The sequence below is a fragment of the Penicillium canescens genome (genome assembly GCF_028828765.1).
Source record: "Penicillium canescens strain IBT 15451 chromosome Unknown utg000003l_segment0_segment0, whole genome shotgun sequence".
Lineage (NCBI taxonomy): Eukaryota > Fungi > Ascomycota > Eurotiomycetes > Eurotiales > Aspergillaceae > Penicillium > Penicillium canescens.
The window spans coordinates 1,521,077-1,538,801 of record NW_026703965.1 but is presented as its reverse complement, the minus strand read 5'-3'; the positions used below and the strand labels follow the sequence as shown (position 1 = coordinate 1,538,801).

The window sequence follows — 17,725 nt, the reverse complement described above, 5'->3', positions numbered from 1 at the left end:
TACCGCAAGTTATGAGTGCACAACTACCATCGGTATACAAAGGTATCGGTTTATTGATGAAAGGCTATGAAATCATATTTATCTTTTCGTATCCGAATGCTCCGCTCAATGCCACTTAGGTCTATTTCTTGGCCTTCTCAACCACGATCGGGCTGGGATTCCCCTTCCACTCCAAAGGACGAGGGCGCATGTACTCGGCCATGATCTCATCTGTGACCTGGGCCCGGCGGTCCTGGAATCCCTGTACGTACTCCTGAAGCTGGGCAATACACTTTTGCTTGATCTCGCCCGTCATCATCTGTCCGCTCTCGTATTCGCTGCGGATCTTCTCCAGCGCCTCATCATCTTCGAGGAAGAAGGTCAGGTACTGGAAGGGAACGTCGACCTTGCTGTTTCCGCCGAGCTCGCGCTGCTTCTCGGCAGTGTCCTGGCCGCCGGAGAAAGCGTGCTTGTTAATCTTGTTCTTGATCTTGTTGGGGGTGTCGTTCATGAAAATGGCAGAGCTGTCAACACTGGCAGACATCTTGGATCCAGGACCCTGGAGGGCGGGAAGGAAGATCGAGTGAATCAGAGAGGGCTTCTTGAACTTCATTTTCTCGGCGTGTTCGCGGCATTGACGGAAATAAGGGTCCTGGTCAATGGCGCAGGGAATCAAGCAGGGAATGGAAGCGACCTTCTTGGTCTCGGTGCCGAAGATGTGAGGGAAGCTGGTAGCGAATGCTGAGGCAGACTGGGTGGCACAGAAGTGGAACTCGCCAATGTTGTTGCTGTCGTTGAAGCCGAATGTACCCTTGACCTGGTTGATGGTGATTCTCTTGGCCATCCTGCACATGTTCTCGTAAAAAGCGCCGCCAATAAACTCGAAGTCGCTGAAAATGAAAGTCTTCTTCATGTCGAACCCAACAGCAATAATATCCTTGGCGTTCGCCTTTGTGTATCTCTTAGAGTCCTCAATATCGATCTTCTGGGAGTGCATGTACTTTTCGTCGTCGGTCATCATGATCACGAGAGGGCAGTCGAAGACATCCTGGAGCCACCTGTTTCAGATAATCAGCCTCTAGCATTCTCCCACGATTGGGGCAGGCGTTCATACTTGGTGAACTCAAATGGCACAGTGTGTCCCACGTGCATGCTGTCACTGCTGGGTCCGCGGCCAGTGTAGAGGAAGAAAGGCTCGCCCTTCTCATGGCGGTCTAGAATCTTGCTCAAGTCACGGTGACTGAACACAATACCGCGACGCATGAAACGGTGTGGCCGGTGTCCGGTAACCTTTTCAAAGCGCTCCAATAGCGCAGCATTGATGGGTGTGGCGCCAAACTCCCTGGTAAGCTTCTCGTAGTCAACAGGCAGGAGCTTTCCAGACTCGTCAACACCACCGGAGACATCGAAAGGGGTCACGATTTGGCCAACGGCTTTGGTCTCGGCAGTCTTTTCGCCGAGGCTCAAGTCGTTGAGGGCCGGAGGTTGGGCTGCTTCGTTCGCCATGATGTGCGGTCTGGGGTGAAGTCTTTGAACGAGCCGGTTAGTAACCCGGAATTTTTCACGCAATTGCAGGAGACAGCCAAATACTCACTCTATGTGGTTGAAGAAGTGAATTTCTTTTCTATTGCCCCTCTCCAATATCGGGATGAGTCAGAACTTCCGCTATCAGTAAGGGTTCTGATTGGCCAGATCTACACACTGTCTTAACCCCGCGAAGCTTTTTGTTTCCGAATTGTTCATTTTATTGAATCTATATTGAGGGTAGAGAATATTCATACAGGTACATCATGTGCATGCTCTAATATGTGGAAATTTTTAATTCTGAGCGGCTATATATTTCGTCTCCGGAGTATATATGTGTTATTTTGCGCCAACACAAATTTATGAACAAGTCAAACAAAATGTACTAATGCCATCCCCAAATCCTCTTCAATTTGGCCTCCGTGCTGGTGGGCGGCCAGTAATTGTTATCCCGAATAGTGTGAATCACAATGTCCATCAGGGCCTTCTGTTCTGTTGGATCAGAAAATCGATCCCCACATATAGTTATCGCAATACAAGCAGCCAAAAGTGCTGTCGGAGATTGGCGATTTGACAGTGCTATACCACAAACTTCCAAGACAATTGACCTGAGCCTAGAATCCAGAGATGCAACAGCACCTCGCTGTTCTGGGCCCACTCGCACAATAGTCGGATCGTACGCTGTCAGTAGAATATTGATGAGACCAATACTCTGCTCTGCAACAATATGGCAGTCGTTCAGGTACCACCTGCGAGGGAAGATCCCACCTTTCTCCTTCTTGGGATCTGCAGAGTAGATTGGGAGAAAAGATGCAGGTCTGTTCTTGAGCCACTGGTGGTAGAGGTTTACCAACTCTTCATAGCGTATGGAACTGCGCTGGGCTTGTTCATCGTAGCAATATTGAACGATGTGGGCGCATATTACGATGAGTCTATTCACCAAAACATGATCGGGTGCGACATCCCCGGACAGATAGCTTTCGCAGATTCCGAGGGGCAGATGGAAGGATCGTTGTTGGGAGAAGGCCATGTGAAACTCCTGGCGGAAACCAACCCAGAATGCAGCGGAGCGGAGCCCTTTTGAAGAAAGTGCTTGAGTAGCTTGGGCTTCGATGAAGACTTGGAGTCCTCGAACGGCAGCGTCTGTGGGAGAATCAAAGGCAAATGGGTCTAAAGAAGTAGATTAGTATGCATGACGGAGGAGGATGGAATGGTTAATTCCACGTACTGTCAAGCTCTTCATAGAAACGAAGAATAACAACTGCTGCCAGCAGATTCTCATCCATGATTGCATCTGGCTCACTGGCGAGGAATCGCAGGTGAGCAATGCATCGGTTATGATAATCCAATACCGCCTCTTCACTGATAATCAAGTCCTGTTCCAGGCTGAATTTAACGGTCATTTCTTTTTGTCGGCCTTTTAGCAGGGTAGTAAAATGCCTTGCTGATGCAGACAGAATGGCATTCAAAAGAGGTGCACAAGTTCGCGCTCGCTGAGGAACGACCAAACCAAAATGGCGCTCGGGGTCGCACAAGTCAAACTGCAGGCTCATTAATTACAGTCTCATTGGGACATTGGTGCAGCCACTCTTACCCACTTTGCCAGCTCTTCGACAAAGTACCTCAATAGGAATGCCTCGCCTAGGTTAACCTGTGGGGTGGGTATACGTTGAGATTCCCCCCATGACTGTGGTAAGCGCTATTAGAAGTCGAGTTAGCGAATTTCAGACCTCAGAGGTGCCGCAATAGACAATACAATATTGTGACGTACAATAGGGCTCAATCGGCTCGATGGGCTCTGTTGGTCAACAACAGAAAGAGAAAGTGACGATGGATGGTATCCATTCTCTCTGGCCGATGAGAAAATAGTGGAACTAGTCGCTCTAGGATCCCCATCCTGTGCTTCTCCGGTGGCAGATTGAGATATTTGCTCTGTGTGAGTTCCTGTGAATTTGGGAGTCTCATCGATATATTGAAAAACGGCAGCTCCTAGCCAAAGTCAGCCATGAAAGGTTGCATGAGTGTTGAAAATATAGACCTTTTTCTGGCGATTTTATTGTAACACTTGTTGAGCTGTTATAGAAATGGCGCGTCGCTTCACGGCGGATGCAGTCTCGTCCGGACTTCTGACATCTCGAACATTTTGGGGTGCTGTCATCACCTATAACCTTGTTAGCACGCCTCTAACAGAGCAGTTTGGATTGCTCTATTGGTAATTACACTTTGAATGGTTTCCTATGAGGAAGAATAGTTAGATGGGAAACGAAATGATAGAGATGATGACATACTCCGGCAATTATCACTGGGGAAAACCAATCAGCAAACCAGGCAGTACTTTTGTGAGGGTAGAAATGTACAGCCACTTACCAGGGCTTTGGCCGCGAAGCCATCCCACATCTATTACATGGAAGTCTCGTTGGAGGTTGAAAGTCAAAACGCAAAGGATAAGTGGAGATGGAATTGAAACTTAGTCAGCTGATCTCTCCAAGAAGACAGCGGCAACTATATATTCTCCCGTTGAATTGGTGTTTTGTATTTAAGCCTTATTTTCAGAGATCGGCAATTACTATGTGTTCTTGAGAGTTGGTCTTTGGTGTGGAGAAGTCGAAGAGGACTGATGGTACGAAAAAGTAGAATCGGTGCAAAAATGGAATTGAGTACCAGCTGCCGTGGGAAGCATTTTAACACATATTTTAATTGCTCTGCCACTGCTTCAAGGATCTTCTCGGGTTCTGTGTCCAAGAATTTAAAAAGTAAAAAAGAAATGACAAGAGTGGGATTCGAACCCACGCCTACAAACGTAGATCAGGAAACTGTTGTAACAGTAGGAGTTAAGGTGGACCTTAACCTGACGCCTTAGACCAACTCGGCCATCTTGCCTGTTCGACGAAGGATGCCGGGATCTTCTGTTACATGAGTTTTAAACACAATGAGGGTCATAATGTCCTTTTTACGGGTCCTAACGTGACATCTCACAGCACATTTCCTGGACACCCAGAGACCAAATTACATACCAGAATGTGTCAATACTAGCGTTATCTTCATAACATCTTAAGTCATAAAAAAAATTGAAGAAAACCTAGTATTCATGGGCGTAAACTACCACGGGTGTCAGATATACATATCGTTCTTTCATATCTCACAGCCCATCACCCGGACACCAAATCTTATACCAACGAGTATCAATCCCAGCACTATCCTTCTCATAAAACCTCAAATCAGTACTCAACCGAATACGACCTTCGGTGTCCTCATTGCGCCCACTAGCATGAATGCTATAAGGGTCATGGAAGACAACATCCCCCGCTTCATAATTAGTAACGAGCCATTTATGCTCACCATGCGCCGAATGCATAGCCTGGAATTCCTGCGGGGAGTTGGAGATCATCCCGCCATCCAGCATGTTCACGTTAAACGCAGAAATACGCTGCTCGGGTGTAAAGTCTGCAGCGCGCTTGGTGTAATCCTCCTCGATTGCACGCCCAAGAGGTAGGGAGTTCTCCAAGTAACAGAGACCACCTCCGTCAATCGAGATGTCGCCTGTAGAATGGGTATTGAGTTACAGCTCTTTTCAAGGTATCGGAGACAGAGGGTAAATGAAGCCTTACCGATTGGCACCCAGGCAGTCAAGAAGAATCCTTCCCCACCTCTCAAGAATAACTTATCATAATGGATTCCTGTGCCCTTGCCGAGCGGCACATTATGGCGCAGCATGGTCCGATCAAGGATACGGTGTTCCTTCCATCCCATTAGATTACGGATGAAGTTTGTTAGAGCGGGATGTTCGACGAAGGCGCGGTATTCTGGTTCTTTGTGGGCGTCGATGAGAATCTTTTGCTCGATTGGGTCGGTGGGTAGACCTTGACCGCCGATGCCTTTGTGTGCGTCTGGGTGGGATGATGAATTGAATATGCCGTCCCGAGGAGAGGAGCCAGGGTCCAAAAGAGAAGTATTAGAGTATTGCTTGAAGTAGCTGAGGCGTTCGTTAGTATCCGTTCTTCTCGATAGCAAGGAGAATGCTCACTGTTCCCTGGCATCCAAAACATCTTCTCGTGGAATAACCCCCTTGACGAAAAGGTATCCATCGGCCTTCAACCGCTCTCTCATCTCATCGACTGGCAGCGAAGCCGAAGTTGGCCGAAGGAAACCTATCTTATCCGTTGAGATGCGGCCACCATTCTGTGCAAGGCCTTCTGGCAGATACTCCTTCACAGTACCACTGAATGTAGGAGGTGCAATGGGGGTTTGGACAGCGGCTGCCATTTTGTATAGTTATCATAGGTGAGGGGTAAAAGAACGGACCGGCCATGAGCAGCCATTTTATAAGCGGCCATGGCTAAGACGTTTTGGCAACAACTCATCAAGCCCTGAATTTTCATCGTACGTGGGACAGTTCCATATATACTGAAGAGATCATATACCCCGCATTGAATCGCCGGCCAATGGATTGCGGTTGAGGTGAAGACCGAGCGTTGATCAAATACATTTAACATTAACAACGTTGTGATTGGTTTAGACTTGGTTGGTTTGATCCGCTTTAGACTGTCACCGCATCGCGCTAAACCAAATCAGGGCCCAAAATCGCCGAAAGTGGCCCAATTGGGCTTATTTTCGGCTACGCTAGCCGCATTGGGAAAACGTTCTTTAAATGATTTTGTCTCGTGATGAGGCCTTTAGTGTTATGGTCTTTGCTATGCTTAAGAGCATATATTGTTGATCTGAGCAGTGGTAGAGTATACCATGTAGTAGATATAATTTCATTGCATACTCAATGAATGCTAGGAGACTATTTCCACCCCCAAGCACACTTCAACATTTCAGCAACATTATCCATAAAATAAGCATATTCATCCTTCATCATCACCAGCAAATCAACAACAGCAATACGCTCAATATCTTTCTCAAGGTATTCTCTACAGATAGTAATACCCATAAGAGCCTCGAGAAATGTAGGCGGCGAGCCACGATTACTCAAAGCAACCCCACTCAACCTCAGAACGCTAGCTCTCAACTGTTCAACCAGCGCATTAGCACCTGCAGTGTACCCAAGACCTAATTTGGGCCTTTTGGATCAAAGGCTGATAGAAGAATTCCCGAGAGCTCGGCGTGCATGATACCCGTTACGCAGCAGTCACCTCTATACCAGATGTCGGGGAAAATGTCGCCGTTCTCGGGAGAAGGGATCTGGCAGTAGAGAGGCTCGAAGGAAGAGAGGAGGGATTGCTTGAATTGTGTCTCTTTTGCTTTGAGAGCGTCCCATTGTGATCTTGCTGGTGCTCGGGCTGAGCCCATTTCACTGGCCCTAAGCAGAATTGGAAGACGTCTGCGCAGAATACAACGAGTCTGTTTGACCAGATAACGTCGTTTGTGGGTGCGAAGCTACGGTAGCTATTGTAATATCCGAGTGGGAATTGGAGGGGACGTTGTTGCATGAAGGCGCAGAATAGTTCCTGGCTGCGGGCGACTAAGAAAAGAACTTCGCTTAGAGTGCCTGCGAAATAGGTCTCTGGATATTCTGCCTGGGGCGAAGATAGAGGATTAAATCTCCTTTCTGGGAGAAAGTCTGATGTATTTGATGGGGTTAATTCATGTCCAAATCCTGATTGGGTGACCTGTGCATCGAAGAACAGCCCTAGCATTTTCAGAAACAGCTCTTAGTCACAGTCACTTTCTCGTAGTGGTGCATCCATCTCCTCATCTGTGCGAAGAATGATGGCTGCTGCTAGTAATTCCTGGCTATGAACTTGCTCCGGAGCTGTGCTGAGTTCAATTAGGTCCTTGATGCATTCATTGTGAAAGTATACCGCGGTCTCTTCTGTGAGACCAGGTATGGTGAATCCATTCCACTCAATAATGCCATCTAAATTTCTGTACTGCGGTAGTCGATATAAAAGGCGTGCAGAGATAGTGTAAATTGCATTCAATAGTGGCGTGGAGGTGACGCTTGCTGGGGAATCACAGCTGTAAGGCGCTTCTGATCACAAAGATCAGACCTTCTAGAAGCTTCTTCGATGAAGTATCGATGTAGTATTGCATGGAGTCGAGTTTTGTTGACTAGCCTTGTCGAGGCAGGCTTGACCAGACCACGGAAAAGAAAGTGGTCGTGAACATGGCCAGGAGATTCCTGGGGGTGCTCTGGTGTATGCGAAAAGGCAGGTGCATAATTGTCAAAACCAGAACCGGATTGGTGAAAGAATCTGACCGTGTAGAAAGAGGATTGGTAAATTGGCGGCGCGCTGAACGGAGGATCATCAGAGAGAAAGGACTTCTCAGCCCCATTACCCCCTATCTTCCGGTGTCTCTACCCCTATCAGGCCTACTTCAATTGCCGTATCCGACTCGTCAAAAAGATTCTCATCTCTGGGAGTGATAGGCAATCGGGGAGACAGCGGTACCCCTGTATGCTCTGTCGGCCTTTCGGGCTGGGAGCAATAACCATCATCTTCCGAGCCTCGATAGCCGTCGCCAAGTGTGTCAGACTTGGCCTCGTCATCTTGTGTCAAAAAGGTCAATTGTGCTATTGCCTAGCGTCAGTAGCCGTGATATGCACCGAAGATTCCGGTAGAAGACCGTAGAGCCTGGTTTCTTACATCTCGTGTGCAGCCATATCTGATCTTTCGGAAAAGAAAACTCACTCTGGCCGTGCGTTATAAAGCTGAAGCGGCCTCTATCGGTGCGTCGTTTGCAGATCTTCTTGTGTTGAATACAACGTCGGCAGCCGCTTGCTCCGGGCTCGAACTCGCCTGTTCTCAGTCGTTAGGGACCTTCTTGATGAGGCTAGACACATAGTTCTTACACTTCAAATGCCGTTCTGTATGTTCAAGTTAGTGAGTTGACGTCAAGTTTGAGTGGGTATGACATATCGACAATGATGACAGGGGACATCCCGTCGACGTCTAGAGAGAGGACCTTCCATAACTTGGCATAATATAGTCACCAGAATACTGTCCAACAGTGTATCAGGTAATCACAGGAAGATGTCGAAAGTAGCGGCGAGTATTTCCTTTTTCACTTGGTTCAGATGCGGGGGACGCTAAAGTTTGCGGGGTTGACTACTCCACGCGGATATCTCCGTAGTGGGAAATGTTCCCCGAACTCAGGAATGCGTCTAAGCGATCATCCATGTATTGATCATTGAATATATTTGGAAATGTGTGGGAGACTAGTAGGGATTACGTCGGTTCCCGTCAACACCACTTCGATTTGAATAGAATATTCTCACAGTCAGAAATAGTGAATGGATAATGTAAATGTGTCATATGTTGTCATCGAACTCATCTAAGTATGATCATTCTAAGTATGGTACATGCGACCAAGGACCCGACCCATTGGAGACGCTGTTCAATGTCCAGCAGCAACCGGCTTCTCCATAGTCTTCATCCTCTCCTCAATAATCTCCTTCCTCTCCTTCCGAAGTTCCCGAGCATATTTAACACCAAATCCATGCTCGAAGACCTCCTTAACCTCTTCCAAAACAAGTCCAGAAACCTCCGGGTAGAAGAAGTAGAGCCAGATGTAGCCAAGGCCACAGATAGCAGCAAAGAATCCAAATGCTCCAGACGGAGTCCAAGCTTTCATCATAGACAGGAATGTACTAGAGATGATAACGTTGGCTCCCCAGTTTGAGCAAGTCAACCACATAGTTCCAATAGCGCGAACCTCCAGAGGGAAGAAGTCGGTGCTCATCCACGCGGTGTTTCCGACTGAAACGCCGTAGAAGACCACGAACCAAATGATGAACACTAGGACAACGATGGCAGCGCTGGAGACCCCATGGCTGGTAACCTCCATCGTGTCCAGGTCGACGGGAATCCACATAAAGGCAACAGCAATGGCAATCATACCCACCGCCATTCCCCACACAGTCGACAGAAGCAGCTTCCTACGACCCATGGTATCGACCATCATCATATTGACGAAGGTCATGATAAAGTTGGTGCCTGCAACAACAAGGCCAACGGCAGTAGGGTTGTCGAATCCGACCAGCGAGAATAGTGTAGACGAGTAGTACATCAGAGCATTGAAACCAGAAAGCTGAGAGATAACCATCAAGCCACAAGCACTAATCAAAGCGCGGAGGTTACTTGGGATAGTGTGCAGCTGCTTAATCTTCGAGAATCGAGAACCGCTCTCGTTAATCTCGCGGGCCTGGTCACAGGCAGAACAGATAGAGAGTAAGACAGCATCGATCTGATCCTCGGTAGCCTTTTTGTAAATCTTCCGAAGGACGAGTCTGGCTTCTGCGTTGCGACCATTGTATGCCAGGTGACGAGGTGACTCGGGACAGAAGGGCATCAGCACAGCCAGGACGATGGCAGGCACGGCACCCAGTCCGACCATGTATCGCCATCCGTTGGGGACGCTGGCAAAGGCAGCTCCGATTGCGTAGGAGACAACCTGGCCTCCGGTGATGGACATATTGTTCAAACCGATGAGTTTTCCACGGGCTTTGGCTGGGGCGATTTCTGCGACGTATAATGGCAGGACCATTGCACCGCAGCCGACGCCGAATCCGATGACGAGTCGGCCAACGGCCATTTGGGCGACGGTGTAGGACGCGCCTTGGATGACGGCGCCGGCGATGAATAGAACACAGCCGAGGTAGATTGCCATTTTGCGGCCAAACTAACACATGTAGAATCAGTATGGGATCCATAGAGAGACAATAAGTACAAGTGTCCTGTGCATACCTTGTCTGCGGTGTTTCCAGCAAAGATAGCACCAACAAACGCACCCCCTGAGCAAAGAGCAGTGATCATCTCCTTCTCGCTACTCGTCACCGGTCTGTTGTCGAGAGAGTCGCCCAGGTATACCAGCACACCAGAAATAATACCAGTATCATATCCAAAGAGCAGACCAGCCATTGACGCGGTTAGGGCTGCAAGCCACACGAACCAGCTGACTGGTAAGTTGTCGATGCTAGTGGCGATATTGTCCACACTGGCGTCGATCTTCTCAATATGGGCACTCTCCATATCTGTCTTGACATCTCCATGGTTGACAGTTTCTAAGCCGGTATCATCCTTCTGGTTGTCTTCCTGAGAGGACTTGTTGTTGCGCGGCCACATGGTGGGAAGGGAAGTATATAGATCAACGCAATAAAAAAGTAAAAAAAGGCAATGGTGCTCTGCGATGCAGATTCAATTGACTCTGCTATGGAGGGCAGGTTAATTATGTTAAAAGACAAATGTGGATTTATATATGTGTCCACACGCTCACATACGTCAACGCAGTACTGAACCACCCCAGATCTGCTTTAGTGCGGGGATCTGGGGAATTTCCCGCAAACCTTAAGACTGGCCGATCTTAACTTTACTCGTCCGCCTCGCCGCGCCTTTCCCGCTGTTTCTCTTGGTTTCTGCTTATCGGCGTCTCAATTTCCTTGTTTCGGCTACGAGGGAAAATGGTTTCCTCATTATGGGGCCCGCCCATTTCTCTATCTACACTCTTGCCACCCAATAGCGTCTCCCCTATTTCTCTCGCACCAACTTACCCTGGTCCAACTCAGAGGCCCGGTTTTTGAGAATGAGGCTTGGGAGACTGGGGCAACCGTGTCTCACTTTGCGGCCGGCCTTTACTGTAGTCTAGGGCGATCTTGGCGGATGCTAGATAAGCCGAGGAATTCGTAGCACAGGGAATTAGAAGCCACCCGACTGGCCGGGAGGATGGACGATCTGAGGTAAATATTGGCGATGACGCTCGACGGGTGAGTATTATCACGCTATGCATTGTGATTAATATCATTGTTGGGCATCCGACATGGCTGGACCCCAAGAGAGCATGTATTCCGAGTGTGATGGATCTTCACCCGACCATCTTTCGTCTGAAGTAATGACGCTATACATGTACATCCCACGTACACGGGATCTCGCCGAGGGCGAGTCTAGCCGTTCCCGACCCCTGTCCCGAAACGGAAGCTGGTCGGCATGGGGGTTACAGAGCGAGAGACATCCCGACTCTCCCTGTACAGTACAGTATCTCTAGGGCTAATTTCACTAGAAATAACATTAAATTCCTTAAACAACAGTCTAGAATCCATAGCTCCCCATATACCCAGAATAACGCCCATCCTTATCACAAGAATGCCCCACGGCAAACCCCTTACTTGAACACATGGAGCCCGTGCCAGATGCCGAGAGTTCCCGAGTTGCATCGTGCATGAATGAGAGAGTCCCTCACCGAAACCTCAAAATGCCATCCTAGCCTTTAGTTGCATCATAAATCGGCATCCCCGCATACAGTCAATCACGGGGGCTGTGAAGTAGACCGCAGTAGACCGTTTGATGGATGCTTTCCGATATTGTTGAAGAATTTAGTGGCTTGGCCCGGGCCCCGGCTATTCGATTATCACCGAAATTTGAGGCGGATTCTGACCTGAATGAGTCTGCAGGAGGGGTCCGAGGTTGCGTCTAGATGCATGAGTGACCACATGGGCGCGGATCATCCCGGGTTCGTGCAATTTGGTTTATCTAATGTATTTGTGGGATTGATGTCAATTGATGTATGTTGTTTATGTTGATAGCATTGATGTTTGGGGATTGGGCCCGCTGGTGTGTGAAGGGGTTGATTTTAGCGGTACAATCATCGGTGCGGGGATTAACAGGCCTAGAGATAGGTACCACTCAAGCCTGTTCTTGCTTAGCAAGACACCCATTGAACTCCCAATTTACTGTGGATGACACAGTAGAAGACATTCATGTTCGCATTTGTGAAGACAATTGCTAACGTACAATTCCCACCCTCAACGCGGGTGAACAGGCTCATCACCAATTTCCTCCATCTTATCCTCAAGCATCTTGGTCATACGCGTAACAACCTCAGCATACCGCGCATCATGATAACAGTTAAACAGCTCAAGCGGATCTAGATCACAATCAAACAACTCCCACTCCTTCTCCTCACCCCCAGGACGAGTCCCCTCAATCCCAAAGTCTTCATTATACCAATAAATCAACTTATACCGCTGGTCACGCACACCATAATGAGCATACGCCTCGTGGATAACATCGCGATGCATCCAATAACGATGGTATGCGACTTGCTGCCAATTGGTAGGTGTCTGCTGCCTCAACAGAGAACGGAAACTTACTCCCTGCATATACGTCGGCATGCGCAGACTGGCAAAGTCTAGGAATGTAGGCGCGAAATCCACATTGCAGATTATATCGTCGCAGACCGACCCGGCCGCGATCTCCCGCGGGTATCGGATAAGGAAGGGCATCTGGAAGCTCTCTTCGTACATGAATCGTTTATCGAACCAGCCGTGCTCGCCGAGGAAGAAGCCCTGGTCGGAGGTGTAGATGACGATGGTGTTTTCGGCTAGGCCTTCTGCCTCGAGGAAGTCGAGCATGCGGCCTACATTTTCGTCTATGCTTTGGATTGTGCGGAGGTAGCGCTGCATGTAGCGCTGGAACTTGAATTCGGCGAGTTCTTGCGGCGACTTGAATGTGAAGACTGTGCCATCTTCCTTGTCAATGAGTTTCATTCCCGTCACGTCGTCTTCCGGTGCGGGAATCTTGCGGTCTTGGAACCACCATTTATCGATCATCTTCTCGCCGATGTCTAGCCCGCCGTCTGGTTGGACTAGACCTAGGTCGAAATATGTGAGGTCTTCCGCCACACGCATCTTGGCGACCTTCGCTGCCTGCGCGCGATTCTTGTAGTCATCCGTGAATGTATCCGGGAGCCGGATTGGATCCTTGTATAGGTCGCGGTGTTTAGGGTGGCATTCCCAGCTGCGGTGAGGTGCTTTGTGGTGGCACATCATGAAGAAGGGCTTCTCCGGGTCGCGCTCTTTTATCCACTTCAGACTCTTATCTGTGATGATGTCGGTTGCGTATCCGCGCTCGCGCTTCGTCCCTTCTGGTCCGATGAATTCCGGGTCGTGGTATTCGCCTTGTCCTGGTACTACGCTCCAGTAGTCAAATCCTGTTGGCTCGTGTTCTTCGCCCTCGCCCAGATGCCATTTACCCACCATGGCTGTTTGGTATCCCCCTGTTCGTAGGGATTTGGCTACGTTGGGGTTGTGCTTGTTGATCTTTGAGTCGAGGGTCATGACCCCGTTGACATGGTTGTGTGTTCCTGTGAGAATGGCGGCTCGAGATGGAGTGCAGATGCTGTTGGTTACGTAGCAGTGGTTGAACTTCATGCCTTCGTTGGCGAGTCGATCGAGGTTAGGGGTATCATTAATACCTGCTCCATAACACGAGATAGATTTCGAGGCATGGTCATCGGCCATGATGAACAGAATGTTCGGGCGGGTTTGGGACGCCATGTTGTCTTCAGGTACGTGATTCCTTGACGAGCTGGATGTTTGCAGCAATAGCAGATCTTCCCTTTAATTTCCAGCCAATTTTGCTCGGATTGAACAGAGATCCAAGTGTAAAATTCATCCAGGGGTGTCGCGGGTTTTAATACCCCAGCTTGGGACACTTAAATGAGAAGATAGTCCACTGCAGCCCCTCTTGCGGGACAATATGATCTCTAACCCCCTCATTCATGACAATTTCTTCCAATGAAGATCCGTTGAAGGGTTGCTGGCAAACAAAGAATGGCGCAAGCGTACACTTCCTTCGTAGACCCACTTCACTACGGGTGTCGGCGGCAGTCGGTCTTTCACCACATTGGGCAACGGGAGAATATAATCAAGCTAAGGTCCACTGCCTAAGAGCTTGAAACGTCAGTGATTCGAGATTTATCATAGAGCATCAATAAGGATTCCCATTGAAATTTCAACTCCCGAGCTTGGCTATGATACATCTACCCACCGAGGCCGAGTCAATCATAACCATCATCCACAAAATTAGCCTGTCGAACCAAGCTATGAATCGCTAAATGACCATGCCGGTGGAAGCCCTGATCAAAAGGCGGAGACGGGCCACACAACTCCCGGTATATCGACTCCGGCTCGATATTTACTGCGTGCTCAAGCCTTTGCAAATCCAAGACAATTTGTTTCGTACTCGGCGAAGACGAAAAGTAAGTCTCGGTGACAGCTGCCGCTGTATGTGCCTTTGTGATTGCATCTCTCATTTCCAACGGTACGTTCACATCAGGCGAAGATAGAAGGAAAAGCGTTAATCGCGTTGCGTGGTATGCACAAATGGCAATCGAGTGCGGCAGTAGCAAGGTAGGGGGAAGATTCTGCAGGTCAGAAAGTATCTGATTGATACGCTCAACATGCTCGTGACATTGACGGACGGCATGTTCTCTAATGCTGATATCCATCGCTCCAATAATGATTTTGGGGGCAGCTTCGGGGTATCCAGGGAGAAAGAGCCGGTATAGATCGCAGTGCGACTGGTGCCAGGTGATGGATATTTGAAGGTAGCGTGTAAACCACCGGTTGTTCTGTATGGCGATCAAGTGTGTTGAAGACGTTATTTGGTATCCAAAAGATAGTTCAACATCCGCCTGCACTCGCCATAGGTCCTTCTGGATTTCCTGAATTAGACCACTCAGGTGTACGAGAGGCTGTTCCGACAAAGCTAATTGTCGGGTCAAGCGCATGATGTCCTTTTGGATTTTGGAAAGTCGAATGCATACACCCAGCAAACTGATAGGTGAGGTCGAGTCCTTTCCCAGATGGGCCAATCTCGGCGTTGCTGCATGCCCTGGATCCCCTATAGAAAATATATCCTCTCGACATGGGAGGCACTGATAAATAATTGTGTGTGGTATTGTCTCATATTCTGGTAGCCCCACGGAAAACTGACCGTCGATGGCTGTTAGAGCCCAGAGAACTCGCCGGCGAGTCTCTTGGGCGATGAAACTTAACTCGGGCCGTTCATAATTGAGGCGCAATGCAGTGGCTGCTCTCGCGGCCAAACCTGTCAGCATATACGCTCTCGAAAAACGGCCGGTCTGGATATGATAATGAATAATCAAGATCAAGGCTTGGAGTTTTACAGTAGATGGCCTTTCCAGGTGGTCCAAGATAATCGTCTCTGCTTTCTTGGTGAGAGACACACTCTCATTTAACGGCTGGCTTTTGGGTGACAATAATATCTTTGCAATTGCGACAATGGCTAGAGCAAGACACTGGTCCAGGGTGTTATTCTGGCTTTGCTCTCGAATTGTCGGCTCATGAAGAAAGGCATATGAAGTCATCGGATAAATCCGCTCGAAAAAGTCACCAACTCTCTGGAAAAGTTCTTCACGAGAGATAAGTGAGAACAGCCTATATCTGTCAGATACATGAAGAAATACAGTTGGGAAGTCATACAAGTCCTCATTCTGATGTGGGTTTGGGGTGACTGTCACCTCTGACGGCCGCTGAGTCTGTTGAGACGTCGACTGAACAGGTTCTTTGGTTGTTGGATATCGACATCGACGCTGCTTGCGAATGCAATTCGCACATTCAGGGCTCTCTCCGGAGCACCGAGACTTCTGACGACGACATTCCGTACAGGCCTGGTTTCCCCGCCGCCGTTCGGGCGGATGGTCTCTGATATAATCGTACTTGGAACCCACTCCATTTTCTTTCGAGAAAGAGCATGCAAATTCCAGTCGGGCACAATTCTCGCAGGTGCCTGGGCGGCGATCGCAACGGACCTGTCTTCTTTAGCTCGGTTCTGACCCGGCGCTTGTTCAAGCTTACCTTACGACATCGACACTGGAAACATGGGGTGCGCTGGAGCCGTCCCATGTAGAATATCGGAATTTAACCTGATGGATCGGAGTTGTGTAGATGGGAAGAGAATCGAAATTGGAGGGGCGGGAACGGCTCCACTAGTTAACGGGATTGTACCATCGAGTTATTATATTCGACATTGGCATCCTCTATCGCATTTCGAATGTAGAAAGGATTATGTCTATTTATGGTCCTCACATTTTCAAGTTTGTGAACGCTATATATTTTTGATGAAGCCAGAGTTAGAGTTGGTGGGCGAAATGTACCTATCGACCCATTTTGTTAGCTGTTAAAGTGCCCAGATATGGTATAAGCCTGTCCTGTCTAAGGCACATATATGGCGTTAAAGCCCAACGCTAGTCTTGGCATGAGAGCTAATGTTAAGTTTTGAGGCACTATTAGCAGGTCCCTGGATGAAAATCTGAGACTCGGCAGGAGGTCACAATTGTCTTTCCTCCGTCATAGTAGATACAGCGGTGTGCTCTTCCACGAGCAAATACTCTCCGAAAGTATATTGACTTTATTAGGTAGGTTTTACCCCTTGCGTCGTAGACACTGACCCAAGCAGTGCTTTTTGTGAAAAGTCACTTCTGATACAGTCCTTCGGCAACTATGGTTTCTATAGGATGGATGCAATCCCTTTCAACTTATTTCAAGCGCGTAATCCAGGGATCCTAGTGGATCTGCTTGTCAATTATACGTTATGCATAGCTCTTTGCTTGGACATTGGCTCGGGCCTTTTTAAGGTTGCCCACGTGTTTGCTAGATTTTTCTAGAGCATCAATGCGTAACATGCACTTCGGGATAAGACAGGACACGCGTGAAACCCCCTTACAGTTGTGAATCTCTTTATCACAAACCTTGTAATGCACTTCTGTGAGTTGCGATGCTGATATATCTACTCCGAGTGAATAGAAGTAAAACTCAGTGGTGAATTTTATCCGCGCATCTAATAGCATATCTATCAAAAGAACTGGTTTGCTTACAGCCAAAAATTTGGCACAAGTGACTTGTTCGTGCTTATTGTAGTTCCAAGATCATGGGGCCATTGCGCTACATTAGCGCTTAGATCACCACGCGAGGTATTTCCCGAACCTTATACTTCGGAACTAACTTTCCATTTCTACATCAGTCACTGACTCACCCCTGTCTAACGTGTGTATAGAGAGTATGAGTTAAATCATAAATCCTTTCATGTAAAAGACTCAACACCCCTGCAATCGTACTGCAAGTCAGCCCATTTACCAACTGCTGACGAGGGATGAGTTACGGCTAATACGGCTCTAGTGTCTTCAAAATGCCACATCTCATCTCAGACCTCGTCTCTTCTAAATTAGTTGTTAAGATCTAAATCGTTTGCTTGCATCGTAGGCTTACCCCTAAATCTGACAAATTGCCGTGGTGTGACTTTCTGGCCAGCCACATAGAGAGACCGGCCAATACGGTGCTGATCGGCAGCATCATCTGACGCTTCAATTGCGGTATTATGGCTGACGCCACGGTCGGGTCAGCCGCTAGTGACTACGGTACTAAGGTTACGCCCCCAAATCCTTTATATTTGGGGCCTTCCGTCGGTGGCGAGCGCTTTGT

The 17,725-nt window shown here is 48.4% G+C and overlaps 6 protein-coding genes across 6 annotated transcripts; all 6 read right to left on the bottom strand.

The window, feature by feature from the left end:
* Positions 1-121: 121 nt before the first annotated feature.
* N7446_004020 (tryptophan--tRNA ligase WRS1) lies at positions 122-1,485 on the bottom strand (the record flags this gene model as incomplete). The annotated part of the gene is made up of 2 exons (XM_058512769.1): positions 122-1,037; positions 1,094-1,485. The coding sequence occupies 2 exons, from the start codon at positions 1,483-1,485 to the stop codon at positions 122-124; spliced, it is 1,308 nt and encodes a 435-aa protein (XP_058374098.1).
* Positions 1,486-1,888: 403 nt separating this feature from the next.
* Positions 1,889-3,893, bottom strand: N7446_004019 (Zn(II)2Cys6 transcription factor domain-containing protein; the record flags this gene model as incomplete). The annotated part of the gene is made up of 8 exons (XM_058512768.1): positions 1,889-2,673; positions 2,732-3,044; positions 3,098-3,202; positions 3,275-3,492; positions 3,542-3,664; positions 3,724-3,738; positions 3,792-3,805; positions 3,871-3,893. The coding sequence occupies 8 exons, from the start codon at positions 3,891-3,893 to the stop codon at positions 1,889-1,891; spliced, it is 1,596 nt and encodes a 531-aa protein (XP_058374097.1).
* A 749-nt stretch (positions 3,894-4,642) lies between these two features.
* Positions 4,643-5,766, bottom strand: N7446_004018 (phytanoyl-CoA dioxygenase family protein; the record flags this gene model as incomplete). Its single annotated transcript, XM_058512767.1, has 3 exons — positions 4,643-5,043; positions 5,112-5,476; positions 5,528-5,766. The coding sequence occupies 3 exons, from the start codon at positions 5,764-5,766 to the stop codon at positions 4,643-4,645; spliced, it is 1,005 nt and encodes a 334-aa protein (XP_058374096.1).
* A 3,078-nt stretch (positions 5,767-8,844) lies between these two features.
* On the bottom strand, positions 8,845-10,571 carry N7446_004017 (uncharacterized protein; the record flags this gene model as incomplete). The annotated part of the gene is made up of 2 exons (XM_058512766.1): positions 8,845-10,128; positions 10,194-10,571. The coding sequence occupies 2 exons, from the start codon at positions 10,569-10,571 to the stop codon at positions 8,845-8,847; spliced, it is 1,662 nt and encodes a 553-aa protein (XP_058374095.1).
* Positions 10,572-12,244: 1,673 nt separating this feature from the next.
* N7446_004016 (uncharacterized protein) lies at positions 12,245-13,777 on the bottom strand (the record flags this gene model as incomplete). Its single annotated transcript, XM_058512765.1, has 1 exon — positions 12,245-13,777. One exon carries the CDS (start codon positions 13,775-13,777, stop codon positions 12,245-12,247), a length of 1,533 nt encoding a protein of 510 aa, XP_058374094.1.
* Positions 13,778-14,280: 503 nt separating this feature from the next.
* On the bottom strand, positions 14,281-15,980 carry N7446_004015 (fungal specific transcription factor domain-containing protein; the record flags this gene model as incomplete). Its single annotated transcript, XM_058512764.1, has 3 exons — positions 14,281-15,125; positions 15,219-15,682; positions 15,766-15,980. The coding sequence occupies 3 exons, from the start codon at positions 15,978-15,980 to the stop codon at positions 14,281-14,283; spliced, it is 1,524 nt and encodes a 507-aa protein (XP_058374093.1).
* Positions 15,981-17,725: the final 1,745 nt, after the last annotated feature.